The 19,881-nt window shown below is 36.6% G+C and overlaps 2 protein-coding genes across 11 annotated transcripts in view; one reads left to right on the plus strand and one right to left on the minus strand.

Annotated features, from left to right (window-relative positions):
- LOC137248986 (serine-rich adhesin for platelets) overlaps positions 1–12,714 on the plus strand; it is a 594,115-nt gene extending 581,401 nt beyond the window's left edge. For all 9 annotated transcript variants that reach the window (XM_067780019.1, XM_067780016.1, XM_067780020.1 and 6 more), the window contains 2 exons: positions 8,420–10,535; positions 10,891–12,714. In XM_067780019.1, coding sequence (XP_067636120.1) covers positions 8,420–10,535; positions 10,891–11,885 — 3,111 coding nt within the window. In that variant the 3' untranslated portion in view covers positions 11,886–12,714. The remainder of the gene's footprint in view (positions 1–8,419; positions 10,536–10,890) is intronic.
- Setd3 (SET domain containing 3) overlaps positions 1–19,881 on the minus strand; it is a 67,071-nt gene that overhangs the window by 29,896 nt on the left and 17,294 nt on the right. The window lies entirely within an intron of this gene.

The following is a 19,881-nucleotide window of genomic DNA, read 5'->3' on the forward strand; positions in this document are numbered from 1 at the left end:
CTGTATGGAGGATGATGAGGTGGAATCACCAAATCACTTTATGCTTGACTGCCCAGCTTTTGCCAGAACTAGGCGAAAGTATTTCGGTCGTGAATCACTTGGATCTCCCGAGGAGCTATCCAAGGTTGAGATCGGGATCATTCGGAACTTTATCGTTGCTACCCAACGATTCTCTAAGTAGTTATATCTACGTCACCGTTAGTTTAGTTTATTATATGTGGTATCACAACGGACCGTCATGTTGTCCAAGTGAGCTTCCTCTATCAGGGAAGCTACCACCCAACCTAACCTAAACTAACCTAATGATGTGGTGCAACAAAATACAAAAATAAAAGAAAATTTCAAAATGGGCGTGGCTCCGCCCTTTTTCATTTAATTTGTCTAGGATACTTTTAACGCCATAAGTCGAACAAAAATTAACCAATCCTTTTGAAATTTGGTAGGGGCATAGATTTTATGACGTTAACTGTTTTCTGTGAAAATGGGCGGAATCTGTTGATGCCACGCCCAGTTTTTATACACAGTCGTCCGTCTGTCCTTCCGCATGGCCGTTAACACGATAACTTGAGCAAAAATCGACATATCTTTAATGAACTTAGTTTACGTGCTTAATTGAACTCACTTTATCTTGGTATGAAAAATGAACGAAATCCGACTATGACCACGCCCACTTTTTCGATATCGAAAATTACGAAAAATTAAAAAAATGCCATAATTCTATACCAAATACGAAAAAAAGGATGAAACATGGTAAGGTGATTGGATTGTTTTATTGACGCGAAATATAACTTTAGAAAAAACTTTATAAAATGGTTGTGACACCTACCATATTAAGTAGAAGAAAATGAAAAAGTTCTGCAGGGCGAAATAAAAAACCCTTAAAATCTTGGCAGGTATTACATATATAAATAAATTAGCAGTATCCAACAGATGATGTTCTGGGTCACCCTGGTCCACATTTTGGTCGATATCTGGAAAACGCCTTCACATATACAACTACCACCACTCCCTTTTAAAACTCTCATTAATACCTTTAATTTGATACCTATATCGTACAAACTCATTCTAGAGTCACCCCTGGTCCACCTTTATGGCGATATCTCGAAAAGGCGTCCACCTATAGAACTAAGCTCCACGCCCTTTTAAAATACTCATTAACACCTTTCATTTGATACCCATATCGTACAAACATATTCTAAAGTCACCCCTGGTCCACCTTTATGGCGATATCTCGAAAAGGCGAACATCTATAGAAGGAAGGCCCACTCCCTTTTAAAAATACTCATTAACACCTTTCATTTGATACCCATATCGTACAAACAAAGTCTAGAGTCACCCCTGGTCCACCTTTATTGCGATACCTCGAAAAGGCGTCCACCTATAGAACTAAGGCCCACTCCCTTTTAAAATACTCATTAACTCCTTTCGTTTGATACCCATATTGCACAAACGAATTCTAGAGTCACCCCTGGCCCGCCTTTATGGCGATATCTCGAAACGGCGTCCACCTATGGAACTAAGGATAACTCCCTTTTAAAATACTCATTAACACCTTTCTTTTGATACCCATATTGTATAAACAAATCCTAGGGTCACCCCTGGTCCACCTTTATGGCGATATCTCGAAAATGCGACCACCTATACAACAACCACCACTCCCTTTTAAAACCCTCATTAATACCTTTAATTTGATACCCATATCGTACAAACACATTCTAGAGTCACCCCTGGTCCACTTTTATGGCGATATTTCGAAACGGCATCCACCTATAGAACTAAGGCCCACTCCCTTTTAAAATACTCATTAACACCATTCGTTTGATGCCCATATTGTACAAACAAATTCTAGGGTCACCCCTGGTCCACCTTTATGGCGATATCTCGAAACGGCGTCCACCTATGGAACTAAGGATTACTCCCTTTTAAAATACTCATTAACACCTTTCATTTGATACCCATATCGTACAAACGCATTCTAGAGTCAACCCTGATCCACCTTTATGGCTATATCCCTAAATGGCGTCCACCTATAGAACTATGGCCCACTCCCTCATAAAATACTCTTTAATGCCTTTCATTTGATACGCATGTCATACAAACACATTCCAGGGTTTCCCTCGGTTCATTTCCCTACATGGTTATTTTCCCTTATGTTGTCACCATAGCTCTCAACTGAGTATGTAATGTTCGGTTACACCCGAACTTAACCTTCCTTACTTGTTTATTTTATATTTATCTTAAAAATCGTTTAGGTATGTAGATCTGTTCATTATATATTTCTTATCTTATACATCCGATTATTGGAGATTACGAACGGCATAAGATTATTGTTCAGCCCCATTCATGAAAGGTATGAAGTCTTCGGCACAGCCGAAGACAGTCCCGTCCTTACTTGTTTTTTTTTTACTTTTTTTCGACTGAGCCCAAATCCTATCGAAAGAAAAATCGATGGCGCGATATCGGATAATAAATCGACCCAGTCTAATGCGCATGGTGCTACGAATGTATGATACGCGTATTTGAAAGCATAGGAAGTCGCAGACGCTCACTGAGTTGTATAGGACAGGTGGAGGAAGACTAAATGATAATGATGATAATATTCCGCTGGTTTAAAGAAAGAAGCGGCCGCCGTGGTGTGATGGTAGCGTGCCCTTCCTACCACACCGAAGATCCCGGACAAAGCAGCATCAAAATTTTAGAAACAAGCTTTTTCAATTAGAAGAACATTTTTCTAAGCGGGGTCGCCACTCGGCAGTGTTGGGCAAGCACTCCGAGTGTATTTCTGCCATGAAAAGTTCTCAGATAAAACTCATCTGCCTTGCAGATGCCGTTCGGAGCCGGCATAAAACCATAGGTGCCGTCCCGCCAATTTGAGGAAAAAATTAAAAGGATCACGACGCAAATTGGAAGAGAATCTCTGCCTTAAATTTCTTCGGAGGTTATCGCGCCTTTCATTTATTTATTGCCCATTAATGAAGGACACCTTTCTGAGCAAGGTGACAACGGCGGACGAAAATGTTTATTCAGTAAAATCCTTAAGTCGGATTCCTATCCGTTGTTGCGAATATTAGCGCCGCTAGTAATGAATGTTGGACAACAAAAAGAGCAAGACAAGCAGATGAAATAGAAAAAAGCCACATATACATGTACACAGCAATAAAGAGCGCATATTACTCAGGCATATACACACATATGCATAGAAGGCAAGAGAAAATATGAGATGCACACAGCAATAAAGAGCTCATACGACCGTATATAAACATAAGATATACATGTATATATCCGAATCTAATATGAGATACAGAAACGAAAAATAAATGAGCAACTTTTCGAGAAGGCTGTTCGTTAAATGTCTAGAACCTGGGAGAAATAGGCGAACGAGGCAACTGAGAGTATAAAAGCAGCGCAAGCTATGGAATAGTTAATCAATTTGACTTTAAGACGTTGTAAGTGAAGTGCACACACATTTTCCTATACAAAACAATTGCGTTTGTTTATTCATCAGTTCAGTAGTCGAACGATAACAAATGGCGCAGAATTTTCGGGAATTTCCTAAAATTCGTTACGATGTGATAATAACATGCCTAAAGAAAGTATTTTTCTCTGCATTTCTTTAATGATGGCTCACAAGGATATCCCGAATGAAGGACTGTCATTGCTGAAGTGTATGACCTGACTAACTAATTAACCTGCAAAAATCATTAACCTTACCTGGATCATGCATTACTACTTTGGCTTAAAGTAATATATCGAAAACAACACCGAGCCTACTTCAAGGATTAAGTTTGTACGAAATTTTTAAATTCTTACTACTTCTTTCTTCAGCTACTAGTTCGTGCAAAAACTTTAACATTCTTCACATTCACAAGTATACAATGCACATATGCATGCGTATAAAAGTTTTTTGACGGCCAGTCAAACTCCTTTAATCTTTTACCAACTTTGTACTTTCAAATTATAGCACAAAGTACCGCAAAGTAGCAAACAATGCCATCAATCACCTTACAAATTCACGTTTAACTGTTAACACACATCCAACATTTACAAAGTTAACAAAAAAACCCAATCTACGATACTAAACGAAAAGAAACACCATACATTTTTTTAAACTCTACCAAATAGCTTACGCAGTTCGTTAAAAAAAAATCGCAGCATTAAATCTACGACACGTAAATGTCAGCGACACTCAAAATGTCAACGACGCATTCACAAAAGTCAAAAATAAAAATATAAAACGACCATAGAAATGTCAAAAGGGAAAATAAACATCCAATATTTGAATTATTGCTTAACAAAAATTTTTGTTGTATTCAATGGCAAGCCAAATCAATTTCCCACGAATGTGTGAGCAAACCGAATGACAGGCGCGACAGCTTTTTGATGGCCAGAAAGTAAGTAAGTGAGAGAGTGTGACCTGGGAACGATTTTTCCTTTTAATGTTTATTATTTTTTCGCAATACTATTTGTGATGATAAAAATTCGGGTACTTTTCTGGTACATTCGTCAATCGTTAGCCGCAACTATCGACAGTGTGATGTATTTAGAATGGGCAGTAATCAACGAAATGCCACAATCGATTGATCGATGCTGCTTAAAGATTTGTTGATTTGAGTGAATTTATTAGCAGTTGAATGCAGAGGGTTTTGTCAAAACTGTTATTTTGCAACCGAAATAGATTTCGGGAATGGTGAATCTCTCATATGCTCGGCTAAAATTAACATAATGTAATCTTAACATTAGGTTGCGGGTTCGAATCGAGCTCAAGGCCTAACAATAATCAATTAAGAAAAAATTTATCATAACAATAATAATGATAAAAAATTATTGTTAGGCATTGAGCTCGATTCGAACCCGCGATCTTAAAAATCAGTAGGCCGATATAAAAACAAAAATTGTTAACATTAGGTTGTTATAAGGTTTTGCAAAGAATTGTTATTTCTAAAAAATTTGTGCCAGAAAACCCACACTATGTCCCGGTCTTATAATTTCTAGACTCTTCGGGGATAATTTTTTGATCATTCCGAGACTATTTTGAGATCACTTCTATTATTTACGAAAACGAACAATTATCGGGCTTTATTAATATTTATCGGCATGTCATAGGCTTGTTATCGACGAGTTATCGGCTTTTTATCAATAACAAGAGCTGTCGGTATATTATCAGTGAATTATCGCCGTGTTATCGGTTTACTATCGGAAAGTTATCGATTTGATATCGAAAAATATAGGTTTCTTATCTAAAGGTTATCAATGTGTTAGCGTAAATATATCCATTTGTTATCGAAAAGTTATCGATTTCTTAACGTAAAAATATCGAAAATTTATAGAATAAATATATATATATTCTTTTTATCTAAACTGGGATTTCCCTCATTTTGCTTTATAATTTATGAAAACATTTGTTCGAAGCAATTTAATTTTAATCTATTATTTGTTTAAATTTTTTCCCAAATTATTATATAATTGTTATCGAGAAAATATTGATTTATCGATAAATATCGTTTTGTTATGGAAAAAATATACAAAGTTTATCGAAAAATATTAATTTGTTATCGAAAAGGCAGAGGTGGCGTGACTTTTAAACACTTCGTTATATGGAGTAAAAAGTCTGAATTGGCACTATACATTAAAAGCCTCCACATATAGTAGCAGGCTGAAAGGTTAAGCACCATACATATCATAGAGATCGCACTGCGTTGAGACCTAATAATAATAATATGTAGGTGTCATAAAAACTATCTAATACATACAAATTGTTTACACCACTAGAGCTCACTGACCGCGGTGCGCGTTATAGAAGCGACGAATCGAGAGCATGTCTAAAAAGGCAACAGAGATGACTCAGCTTTCATACGCCAAATTAAGTTCAGAATGGAAGAAGGCTTGTTACCAGCAGAAACGATAACATTAGTTTTTCTTTATGGCTTGAGACCGCATAACCGAAGAATGAAGGATGTAGGAATGGGGTTCTGAGTTAAATCGTTACATTTTATTCAATCTTGCATTCTGTAGTCCGTCTTTAAACGACTTTCAAACATTTCAAATTCAGCTTTTTTTATTCATAACCGAAAACTGCTTGATATTTCCACAAATTACTTAGTCGAAATTTTTAAACGAACGCCCTGACATGCCATCCTTGAGCTTATGGCACAATTTCCCTTGAGCTTATTTGCTATAAACAAACTTACAAACAAATACATTAGCAACATTCTCTTGTGAATTTATGTTAAATTTCCTCACTCCAACAAACGATAAATTTAATATGAAAATTACTTTGCCTCTTCTTGTGAATGATATCCAATATTTAGAATTATGACATAAGCCGGTCAAACATCCATTAACGACGAGTCATCCTTACGGAGCAATTCACCTACAAGCGTCGACTTGGCTTTAGAGCAAACCATACTTAGCATAAGTTAATGTCTGCTTAAGTGCATAAGACAAAGGTTTACAATATATTTGAGTGAACTGGAAATTATGATGAAGTGTATGAGAGTGAAGGCTGCTAGTAAGTGGAGGTGGAAATTTATATGTAATTCTCAAAGATTACAAGATAAAAATAACAAATCGTAAATCGAAAAAGAAAAAAAATGTAATATTTACTTGATGATGAGATTAATACGAAATAAAAACAAATATGAAATCAACATAGAAAACATGGTAAAACAAATGAGCGCCAGCCAGACGAAGTACTACGTTAGCAAATGCCCACGGGAAATTGCGCAAATGTATTTTCTATAGATTACAAATATGGGTAAATAGTAGTGAATAACCAAGGAACAAATGAGTTTGTAGCAGCGCAGAAGAGATTACATTACAAAAGAGGGGAAAGTTGCAATCGAGCTGTTCCACTTTTCGATGCCGAGTTGGGATAGAAGTATAGAGTAACACTATTTACATTCATATAGAGCAGCAAATGCTTAATTTGTGCTGCAGCACTTCCGCAAATTAATTCCCTAGCAGACAAAGCACTTTAAGCGCATAAGGGGGATGCAGAGGGGACTTAGGAACTTGTATGCTGAGGGAGCACGAAGTACAGTTGAGGTAGTGACTCAATCAATCAACAAACAGTTAAGTGCATTTCATATTCACACTTCAATAAACAATGTAGCAAGCGAGAGAAAGGCTTTAGAAGGGAGGGCGAATGAAAATGATAAGTGCTATATAATAAACAAATATGAAACAGATAGTTGCTTCGGTTGGCGATAAGGATGAAACAAAAGCTTTTGAAATGTAATGAATGCAAAGTGTTGGAAAAGATTTCAAAGAGTAAAGGATAGCTTTATATAAATTATTCCATGAAGAGTTTGTTGCATGAATTGCTGAAAGATTAGTAGAACTATTGGCTTAAAAAGAATTTATTAGATTTTTTTTTATTTTTTATTGCTTTAGCGATAAGAGAGAATTCAACCAGATTAGATTTACTTCACATGGTATTCCTAATGGAAGTTTCTTTCTCACAGCAATTCCGATTGTGACGCTCCAATCGCGCCATCTATGTTGTTGTTGTTGTAGCGATAAGCAGTGTTATCGATGTTGATGGTCCTTTGCCGGATGCAGATCCGGTACGTTCCGGTAACAAGCACCATAACGATACTAGACCGACCATCTCGGGCACGATTTGGTATGACCACATGAAACCTTCTAAGCAGGAGTTCGGGGTCGCCAGAGATTCCCCACGGGTAGGTGAGGTTGACAATTAGGTTGGAGAAGCTATATATTGCGCTGGCAATTAATTAAAATCGTTCGTATGATTGTAATAGTGCGGTCTCGTCAAAAGATCGCGTCATGGTAACACTACCTCACTATAAGAACAACCTCATTCACTTGGTATTGAATTTTCTCTCATTTTTAATCACTTCTGTGCCTAATGCTCACGTTGTTGTTGTTGTTGTAGCAGTGCTTCGCCCCATCCAATAGATGCTACCGATCACAAATTGTCATCAATATCCTCTAACGGGAGTCCAAGGAAACTAGCTGTTTCAACAGGGGTGCACCATAATGAGAGGGGTGTTAGAGGCGTTGGTTCCACATTACAATTAAAAAGATGGTTGGTGTCATGTGGAGACACATTGCAAGCGGGGCATACATTCTGTATGTCGGGGTTGATTCTGGATAGGTAAGAGTTTAACCTGTTACAGTATCCAGATCAAAGTTAAGCTAAAGTGACTCGCGTTTCCCTAGGGAGAGTGTGTTCCTCTACTGCTAGTTTTGGGATTGTTCTTTGAGTACAGGATTCACCGGGCTCACAACTCTCATTTTCTCATCATTTCTAAATGTCTCATTTGATGACTCTATTGCGTATGTGCTGTTCGACCAAAGCGCGTCTTTACATATTATTATTTTATAAACTTTTATACATATTTTTTCTTAAATTCACATAACTAATTCCATCCTAACTCTCTTTTTTCACTCACAGATGATCCGCACTGGCGCTTTGCTCGTGGTAGACGATGAAAACAACTTGAATGATCCGAACTATTACAACGAAAACATCGGCGACAACTCCGATACTTCACGACGCCGACAAGCAGCCAACAGCGGGCGCACACGCACTCGGCGCCCAGGTACACATAGCGAAGAGGGCAGTGGCCAACAGCAATATTGGCGCGGAAGAGTGGAAGATGATAACACGCCTATTGGTGATAGTCTAGCGCGTGACGAAATACGCACCATTGGTCGCCGACGTAAGCAGCCCGCCATACGCGAGCCGCTAGCCGCGCTTGAAAAAGAACAAAAACTGTATGAGTTGCGCGACAAACAGAGACAGGATAGTTCACCAAATATGAGTACGCGCGATAAATCATATCGGCGACCCTACTCACAATCGAAAAAGGATACCGATACATTAATAGTGAACGGTGAGCCTGCAACTAATAGCAAGACTTCAGTGGATTTGAAGAACATACTCAAAAACGCTGGTGGTTTAAGTTTAAGTGAAATATTGCAGCAAAAAAATTTATCATTGGACGATTTGTTGAAGGGCAAGCAGAACGCGTTACAAGTGCTGCAGAGCACAGCAGCAGCACCACAACCGGCAGCGCCAAGTAAAGCAATCAATAACAAACCTCTTAAGCCAATGCGTCGCGTACCTTATTTGAGTGGTGCTGCAAATGGCGCAGTTAGTACCATAACGCAGCAGACTTATGCGGAAGCTGTTGATAGCAGCGCAGAAGTGCAGCCGACACCAAATACTTTGGACGAAAGCGACGACACGCAACTGCGCAGCAAAGTAAAACTGCCTACCTTACAGCGTCTCAAATATTTTAGCAGCTCTTCACGTGGTACAACGTTGGGTTTCGATATAGGCAGCACAACAAGACGCTCCAGCATGCCAACCAGCAGCACCACCACAACGTCGACTACGACTACTACAACGCGCCTGCCAATTTATAAGAAAAATCTCATGCACCGTTCAACGCTTAAGCCGCCATTTCTATTAAAGACTGTGTTTCCGAGCGCCGAGCTTGAAACAAAAGAAGTGTCGAGCTTTGAGGAAAAGCTAACCACCACCATAGTCAATAATAGATACAACAAAGAGCCACCGACTGCGGTGGACGAGGAGGAAGAAGTGGCGGCAGAAGAGCAGGAGTTTGATACCGCTGCTAAGCCTGAAGTGAAAGAAGCGCCCGCGGAAGTGGATACCGAAGAACAGCAAGAAGAAGAGTATTTGCGTGATGAGGAAGAAAGTAGTACGGAGACTACAAGCAAATATGAGGACGAGGAGCAGCGTGAGGACACTACTCCGGCGACCTCAACAGGCATGTACACAACAGCTATCGCAGCAAGTTTTGCAACGAAGCAAGCGACAACAACAACAACGAGCAAAAATGTGGCGAACTCAACACGCGTCACAACCAGCTCGATACCAGCGCTACGCGCGCAACCCAGCTTCAAAACGAACTCTATTGAGTTAGACGATACGCACGCCACTCAATCTCCGGAAGCTGAAAACAATGACAATGATGGTTTTGAAAACTTTTTTGACGCAGCAACCACTACCCACGATGACAATAAGCAGCGGGAGAAATCAAACAACGCAGCTGACGTCGAAAACATTAGTTCACGCATTGATCTGGTCAGACCCGCTAACAATGGTAACTCTTTCTCGTATCAAGATTCGGTGCCCGACTTTGATGGCGTGGACGATCGCACCCATCTACTTGAGCTCATCGAAGATCGTCGCTCCGGCAATCATCTCTTCAAGGTGCTCGAACAGCGGAATATGACGCTTGAAGAACTGATTGAGCATCGTAAACGTGGCTCTAGTCAGCTGCACTTGGCGACAATTGTGCAAAATCGCTCGCGGTTTTTTCCCGGCCAGAAAGTCGTTCTTCACGACAATATGGACATTGTTACGGCATTTGAAAATTTCCCACACTTCAATTTGATGGATTTGAAAAGCGTAAAGCCGGATGAAATAAAAACGGATTCACAAGGCGCCAGCTACTTTACCTCTATAATCGATATTGAGCCGACAGATGAGATATACAAAGATGAGGCGAGCAAAAACGGTGCGGCTGGAGGTGGTAAAGGTGCGTTAGAGCGCAATCAGTTGGAGCGCCGACGTCGTCAGTATCGCGGTACCAAGCGCTATCAAAGTAGCGCGCGCGATAGAAGACGCACAAGATATTAGAGGCAGCGCGTTGACGCAGGATTTGTGGTGAGCTGCTGAGTTCGAGAAGTTGTAGCAAGCTAAATATATATTTATAGCCTGAAGTGCCTTGACAGCATGGCGCGTAGATATACACAGTTGCGGCAGCCGCAGTCTCAGCAGCTTGCCACAAATCATGTAAGTGCGCGCGCAGAGTTCGCATTTTATATAACATAAAATATTGAGCGATTTATAATTTATGAATATTTTCTTCTTTGTCTTCTATTTCCACGCAGGTGCTTCTTCCTTTCTGCAGACACAACGCACGGAAAAATCAGTTGGTTTCTTCCCTTCTTGGAAAACGTTAGCTCTCGCGTCACTTGCGAGCAGCACGCGCAGTGATGCATCCACCAAAAGCAACTCCTTTTTTATGTCACCACCACAATTGCTGCTCGAAAACACATCTGCCGAGTTGGATAATAACGAGTTTTTACTGGCTAATGAAACAAATATCAACATGAACGTTGAGCCGCCACTACAGCAAGAATTGAGCGCAGGGCGAAAACAAACAAACAGTGCCTCCGGCATCGACTCTGTGGATGCTAACGAAAATGAGGTTGAGCGCGCACATGACTTGCTCGATCTCGAGCTATCCGGACATGGCTTCAAAAGCAGTCCAGCGGCGGCTGCCGCCTCCACCTCCGCCAATTCAAACAGCATTTACAGTAATATGCCGCCGGGAATACGCTCTGCCATTGTGGCCAGCGCTGCGATTGTGCTCACCTCACTCGCGACATTTCTGGTAATTTTTGTGGTTTGCCGTTGGAAGCAGCGTCGCCAACGCAAAACGAGCTATACAAAAACATACAACGCGATGAAAAGTAAGCTGCCAACTGTGACGAATGCATCGCGCCGCTCTTCGCTGCGCAACATGGAGGAGATGGTAGGTGGTGTATCGACGTTGTCTGTGTCACCGATGCATCAGTTGCAGCATCAGAGTACGTTGCTATTTTCGCAGCGCCACAGCAACAATGCATGCAGCAGAGATGCGGAGGAGTTGAGCTGCGGCGGCAGAAGTGATGTCGACAGGCGCAGCAATCGAGTACGCGGCGCGACGCGTAGCAGTTTGGGCAACAGTGCCGGTATTGGCAGCGCTACCGGTTCGACAACATCGCTGGCGCTGTCACTGCAGAGCGTACACAACAGCTCAACCAATAAGCTCAACACAATGGACCCCAATTCACCCGAAGTGCAGGAATATCTATTTGATGCGCTGCGAAAATCTTACTAAAACCCAATGAGAAACAATTTTCTACTTTGTGTTTTTTTTTCTAAAATTCAAAGTTTAAGAAAAATAAAGATTTTGTAAAAAAAAATTATTAATAAAGAAACATGTTGCCAACAAAAAAGATAAAAGAAATTAAACGAAAAATAAAGGAAAGGAAAAGAGAAAAAAACTTTAAAAGTTAAACCTTAGAAGAAACCAACTTTTCGCATAGTGGGAAGAGCACAAAATACCTTCGATAAAAAAATTATAATAAAAAAATTATAAATTTACACAATTAAGTGAAAGCGAAATTTTTGATAAAACATGGCGCGCATAAGCGTTCGAAATTGACTTAGCATAGTTACAAAAGCGGGTTTTCAAACAACACAACGGAAGCGTTAGGAGAGAAACTTTTTAAATACACATAAGTTTAAAAACAAATATTAAAAAAAAAATTATTAGAATTAGAAAATATTATTTAAAAATATATATATATTTTAGCGAACCTCTTAAACCTTAAGTAAAAAACAAATAATGTTTTTAATGACAATAATCTTCTATAAAAAGTATGCATTGGAAATTGTCTGCAAAAACGAAATTAAAGAATTGTTTTTAAAACACAAAAAACAAGTTTTATATAAAGCATAAAAAAAATATGCTGTGAGTATAAAAAAAAATTTATTTTTTTAAGCAAGATTTAATTAATCATTTTTTGATTTCTTGGTCTTTTTTCTCTTTTAATGATTTTAATTTCATTTTATTCTTTTTATGACATTTATTTACTTTTTTCGTAATTAATTTTTTTTTTTACTTTGTGGTTTTACAAAATAATAATTTTTTAGAATCTTTTTATTTTTTTCTTTTTATCATTAAATTTTTATTTTATTTTTGTCTTTTTTTTACTTAATTAAAAACAACAGCATATTTTTTAAACTTTTTCCTAATTTTTTATTTTAAAAATTGTTTTTAAGTTTAAAAAAAATATTTTGATGATTTAATAAATTTAAAAAGTCCAAACAAAAAAATTTGTGTTGAATATTTCATTACAAATGAATTGGCAAATACAATTTTTGTAAGATTTTAAAAACATGAAAATAAGTTTTTGATAAAATTTATTTTTTTAATGGTTTTAAAGAAAAGGTTAAAAACGCGAATGATTTTCTAAACTATTTTTTACAAAATCCAAGTTTTTACATTAAAACGTTCAGGCTTTTGGAAAAAAACTAAAAACAAACTAGTTATTAATATTTTCAGTTTTGCTGGAAAATTTTCATATTTTTTACCGATTTCTCATTTCTGTTTTTTATAAGTTTAAATTTTATTCAAGTTGTATTCATCACGTTTAAGTTTTTAAATTCTAAATTTTTAAATAAAAAAATTGAAAGATGCAAGATTTTGATTTATTATGGATAAGTACATCTTTAAATTATAAAAATTTTAATTGCAATTTTGTCAAACTTACCTTTTTTTATTTTTCTCTTATTAATATTATTTTTTTATAGTTTTTCTTTTTTTCTTTTTTGTTATTTATTTTAACATATTAAGGTTTAGATTTTTTTTATATTTTAAGTAAGTTGTTTAAATAATTTTACTATTTTTTTATTGTTTATATTAAATTTTATTTTTTATTTTTTTAATTCTTATTTTTCTCTTTTAACGGTTTTTGACTTTTTGTTTTTTTTTTTTTAATTTGTTTTAACAAATTAAATTTTAGAATTTTTGTATAAGTTTTCCAAATAATTTGACTATTTTTTATTATTTTTCTGATTAAAATAAATTTATGTTTTTTATAGTTTAAGTAGCTTTAGAAATTCTTTAAGAAGAAACATTTTCTGTTTTGTATTCAGATGAAAAAACAATGTATGTAATTTTAAAAACGTTTTTAAGTTAAATTCTCGAAGAAAATTATAAAGACGAAACACGTTTTTTTTTTATTTTTCAACAAACAGTTTCGAATTCTTTAGTTATTTTTTTTTCCAGTTTGATTTTTCTGCATGTCTAATTTTTGAAGTTTAGTAATTTTTATTACAACAATATTCTTGAGGTATTTTTTAAGTTTGAAACTCGCAACCCGTCCGCAAACATAAATATTTTTTACCATATGCATTCATAATAGTTTATTTGAAGTTTTGAATTTTTTTTATCAAACCATTATCATTTTATTTTTGTTTTAAGTTTTTGATCTTTTTTGACAATTGGCTTCTGTTTTATTTTGACATTTATTAATTTTTGTTTAGTTTTTTTCTATTTTAAGTTTTTTGCTACTTACATTTTTTCTTCTGTTCAAAATTTTGTAATTACTTTGTAAAATACATATATGAGTGTAAATAATTTATAGATTTTCACAGATTTTTTTTCAACATTTCTAAAAGAGAAAATGTATGATACGAAATATGAATATTTAATAATAGAAAATCTATACATAAGCGGTTTTACAAAAAATACATACATATAAATATTTAACTAGATATATCCTTTCACTAATGCCCGATGATTTTGTACTGGTACCATTTGTAATTAAAAAAAAAGTATTCTTTTAATAAAAATAAAATGAAATGCGTCTTTCATTCTATCCCACAGGCTAAGTATAAGTGAACGATTTTTTCTTATAAATAAAATTTAAAGTTTTAAACATGTAAAATAAACAACCTGTGTTTTAAAACTTTCAAAATGTTGTTCACGCTTTTAGTAACCCTTTCCAGTTTCTTCACCTTGCGCCTGGCCCAACTTCGTTCTGGATACAAGTTAAAATCTTACCTGTCCAGATTCAACCGCGGCAATTACGCCTCTAACACCAGCTTCCCTATGGTCCACCACTATTGAAACTGCTAGTTTCCTTGGACTCCCGTTGATGAATGGGGCGAAGCACTCATAGCTCAGCAACAACAAGAACATTAATCCTTGCCCGACCAAAGACTTTCATACCAGTGTAGATGCATGAGAGTCTTTATAAATCTATTGTATCCAAAAATGGCCTGGGTATAAGACTCCTGAAGTTTCGTCAGCCTCTAATGGAATCTATTCTCTGTCAGCATCTGGCGATAGCATACTTATACAGCCACGATTGTAAACAATACTATGTAAACAAAGTAATGCAATAGATACAGTGTTGACTAACACATTGAATTTAGGTGGCAGCACTGCACTACGCTCAGTGCCTGCGTTCCTAAACCCTATACTAATTTAAATAAAGCTGCGATTACTCAATAGCCTAGTCATAATGAATCCTAGTTGGTCACTCTTAATACAATAACACATTTCTTGCCGATTTTCTCCAACAGGACTTCCTTCCACATGAGGTAGTACCATAGCTATAATTGTAATTCAGCTGCATTTACCTGTCTACCGCGCAATTCACTTAATCCATACATTTCTGAAGAAATGATGGCCGGAGATATCATCCTTGTTCCGAATTCATATCAGCTTTCGGAAAAAAATGTTCCCCCAAAGCGAAAGACATTTAGATACAAGAGCGAAACAGCATTTGGAAACTATTTCGACAAGAGTAGGTTACTAAAGCGGTAAGACGAAAGGTGTCGAGGAAGATAGTATTTTTGTATCACGAAAGTTAATAATTCGAAAGGTTATTTTGGCAAGTTTAAATTGACAAAGAAGATTCATATTTATGTGAGAAAATCTTTCCGCAAAAGTGGATAGAAACCTAAGAAGCCATTTGTGAAGCAGAATACCTTGCCAAAGAAAAGGGAAGTAGAGTAACAAAAAAATGCTAATGAATTCGTGCCCCATAAATAAAAGTGCGAAAGTGTGTTCTTGTTAATAAATAGATTAGAGATAAATTTTTGTTCAACCATTCACCACAATAAAAATTGTATTCAAGTTCTGGAAATGAAAAATATTTAATTGAAAAAAAGTTCTGAAAAATTATTGAAATTAAAGGAAATTCAGCGGACGTGGTGTGGTGAGCCCGGACAACACAACATCATAGATTTAGAGGCGAGTTTATTTAGAGAAAACGTTTTCTAAGCGCGTCGCCCCTCAGAAGCGATTTTGCAAACACTTCAAGTGTATTTCTGTCATGAAAAACTTCTCAGTGAAATCTCCGTTCCGGTAAAGTATTTTTTTGTGAAATGAAATTAATGATGTACCCTTGTTACCGCCAAATTCTCCATCGCCAGATAATAAAGTATACCATTGATCGATAAACTCACACATTGGTCGAATGAGCATATCTCACATCACCTAGCAAAAAGGAGAAGAGAAAAAGGGAAGAAACCACAAATTCTTTTTAAACCTGTTCTGCTTTGTTCTGTTCATTTTTACATTTTTATATTGTCCTTTAAATACAATTGAATTATTAAATTACTTAAATTTGTTAATTAAATATATATACTATTGAAACAAGTTGTCTTCCCTCATTTTCTCGCCAACAATTTTTTAAAAAGAATTTATACGTCATTGATACATCGCCGTTTGTATTTGTATGTGCATTCATACACGTGGGCGTTTTTTCACTTAACGTAATAACGGAAGCGGCACGAGTACTCGCTATCATAGTTCTAGAAAATTCACGTTACGGTCATCAGGCAAACTTTTCTGTTCGAGCCGGAGATTTCCGACATTCGCAGCATACAAATACCCATACACTTGGTCAAATAAGCGAACGCAAATTTTAAGCGTTTCAGCCCTGTCACAAGTAGGGCTCTTGAAAAAAGTCGACTTATTCGACTAGTCGGTTAACCGACTAACCGGTTGTAACCGTTTGTACGGTTTTTAACCGACTAGAGATATTCGTTTAACCGTCTAGCAGCGATTACTCGCTTTGCTGCGACTAGTCGACTTTTGACACATAATCGGTTACCATTAACCGAATATTTCATTTGAAATTTTTTCACAATCACTTTCTAGAAATTTTGCGCTCCTGATACATATTCTGCATGGTAACAATATGCAAGCATACTGTATTTTCCATATTGGCATGGTTGAGATGGTCAACCATATTTTTGTCACGATATTTACCCGTTTATATTAAATCTTCTTTTATAGGTATCAGGAGCACAAAATTTCTTGTAAGTGGATATGAAAAAAACTTTTAAATAAATGTCATGTAGGCAACATTTGGATTTTGCTTCAACCAAAATTTAGTTTTTCAAAAATATAGTTACCATAAAGAAAGTTTTAACATATGTAAATACTTTTTTGATAGATTTTTTCCACTAAATATACATATATAATTAAAGCAAGCAAAACAAGCCATGGGTCAGCATTTGCAAAAGGCAAAACATATTAGTATAAGTTAGCTGTTATAAAGGTTTAGGAACTCTAACACTTGCTCTTTTGGCCCAGAAATATGTAACATAAAGTCATTTCAAACCTGTATGAGCGTGTGTCAATCAGTGGCAAAGTACGTTGGAAAGGAAATTTTGAAAGACATGAGGTGTATATAATTTCGTGTTCTTGCCGTTAACTATTGGAAAAATGCTTACCATAGTAAAAATACTTATCACCATAGAAAATTGCTAACCATTCACATACTCTCTATGTATGAGATTTGAGCCTTTTAGGAATGTATTTTTATTTTACCAAATCCTTCCATACACCCCTTTGCGAACGTGAACATGAGTATTTTCTTTTGCCTAATATATTTGTTATAACTTCGCTTTTCGCAACAATTTAAATGATACGTTAAATAGTAATTTAAAACAGCTAATATATGTACATACATATGTATTTCACAAGCTATTCGTCCTTTTTTGTTTGAAATGGACTCAATTGACAGCAGTGTGTGAACGTTTTGAAGAATTCAGAATAAGTAATTTGCCCTTGCGAATATTTCAGAACTCAGCACTCGTTCATGTTCATAAAAGGTGTGTGGGGTACTTATTGCGTTAAAAAGTTTTTACAGAGCAATGTATCCAGTACGTTTCGGTACCAAACCCGATCATCTCGCGAACGATTTGTTATGACCACATGCGACCTTCTTGGTCATCCCGTCCTCCCACCCCCTACAGCCATGAGGAGTACGGGGCGCCAGAGCCCCGGCTATTAATGAAACAGGATTCGCCACAGACAGGTGAGGTTGACATTTGGGTTTGGAGAAGCTATATATTGCGCTGGCAACCGGAAAGGGTTGCGCTACACAACCCCTTGAATCTGGTATTTTAGTCGCCCCTTACGACAGGCATACCTACCGCGGGTATATTCTGACCCCCTAACCCGCCTAGTCTCTGTTTTCAGAATATTATGAAACCGAAAATCGTTATCAGTTCACAACAATGCGCAAGTGAGAATAAAATGAAAATGTGAACTAAATTTTATGTTAGAAATTATTAATATTGTTTAGAAATTCTACTATTTGCAACCTTCTACTAACATTCGTATCGCTAAACTGTAGAATAAAACACATCAATATTCCGTATTGCACAATTGTCTTTATTAGACTACTTTGAGAGTAGTTAACAATTATACTGCACTTCGCAACTTATAGCGTGTTTAAAACAAACTGATTGATTCTTACACAGCTTTCGCTCCTTTTATACTCTCTGCTGTCTCGCTCGCATACTTCTAGGCGTTTCTTCTTCTAGAATTTACTACATAATTACCATACGCCTCGCGTATGTATCTGTAGTTTATAGCCTCTCGCATCGCCATATGCGCGTGTATATTGTGAGTACTGATGATTGCATACTTTTTTGAGTATCTCAGATATATGTATGTGAATTTGTTTGTGCACATTCAAGTGACTGCTTAGCATCGGCTTAGAGGTAACAGTATCCCTTAGTGATGCTAATATTCGTCACAATATTAACTGCGGTATCATACAATATCAGCTTAGGTCGAGATAATAAAGATTTGAGTTCTCGATATCGGTAATGAAATAAAATACACCAAGCCGCATGTCTTAGATGATGTGACATGAGTCCAGGGAAATAGTATTTTTTATATTTTATTTGAATAGTGGCCTAGAAAGCACTAGACAACACAGTACTGTGCTTCAACTTTTGTCAGAACTGGAATACTTTCATTGATAATTTCATCTAAAAAATAAAATTGTGCTTGTCACAAGGAAAATTTCGACATGAGCGGTCGAAAACGAAGTTGGGTGTGGCAGTTTTTCGAAAAGTCGGTGGACGGAAAAAAAGTGAATTATATTTTAATTCATCCACATCTGCGCTAAATAACCACCTTAAGATGGTACATCACAAAAATCGAGACATCGAAAAGTAAGTATTACCACAAGTTTTATTTATAATTTAGAAATAAATAAACGTATACTCTTAGTTCAACTATAACACAGCCAAACGAAGAAACTTCGGATAATAACGGCCTGTTACTAATATTTATATGATACTATAAAGCTAGGTATATAATGTTCGGCTTCGCCCGAACTTAGCCATCCTTACTTGTTTAATCTGAGTTTCTATTCAGGAAGGCCAAATGCTGAAAATATTGCGGCAGCTGTCGAGACCTGCTTAGAGGACTGGAATATATCTAGACAAATACAAGCGACAACTCATGATAGTGCAAGCGTGATGAATGTGACTCCGAAAAAACTTTTAAATATACCAGATAGTGTTAAGTGTAGTGCCAACTTATGCACAAAAGGAAAAAATATAGCATCATTCTTCCATCGATCAAATGTAGCCAAGTCTGTGCTTTCAACACGCCAAGTACAACTTGGCATTAAGGAAAATTGCTTAGTTCAGTCATGTGAAATTCGTTGGAATTCTAAGCTTCATATGTGTGAAAGTTTACTTTTTAACTGAAATGCTATATGTTTAGTTTTAACGGACAGAACCATCACAAAACCGTTCGACGCGCTTAAGTTGGAGTTAAGCGAAACTGAATGGAGTGGGATGGCAACACTAGTAAACAACTGTATTGTGCAGTGCAAAGTCGGTAACATTGCCTTTGGTCCGTCCGTTAATAAATCGCTTAATTGAAAATCATATGTGTCCTGCACTTAATGAACACACAAACGAAAATGTGTTTAAAGAAAGTGCTAAGAAATCTCTTTTGAAACGATTTAATATTGACAATGGTAGCAGTAACATTTCAGTTG

This window comes from Eurosta solidaginis, chromosome 4, assembly GCF_040869045.1.
Source record: "Eurosta solidaginis isolate ZX-2024a chromosome 4, ASM4086904v1, whole genome shotgun sequence".
Lineage (NCBI taxonomy): Eukaryota > Metazoa > Arthropoda > Insecta > Diptera > Tephritidae > Eurosta > Eurosta solidaginis.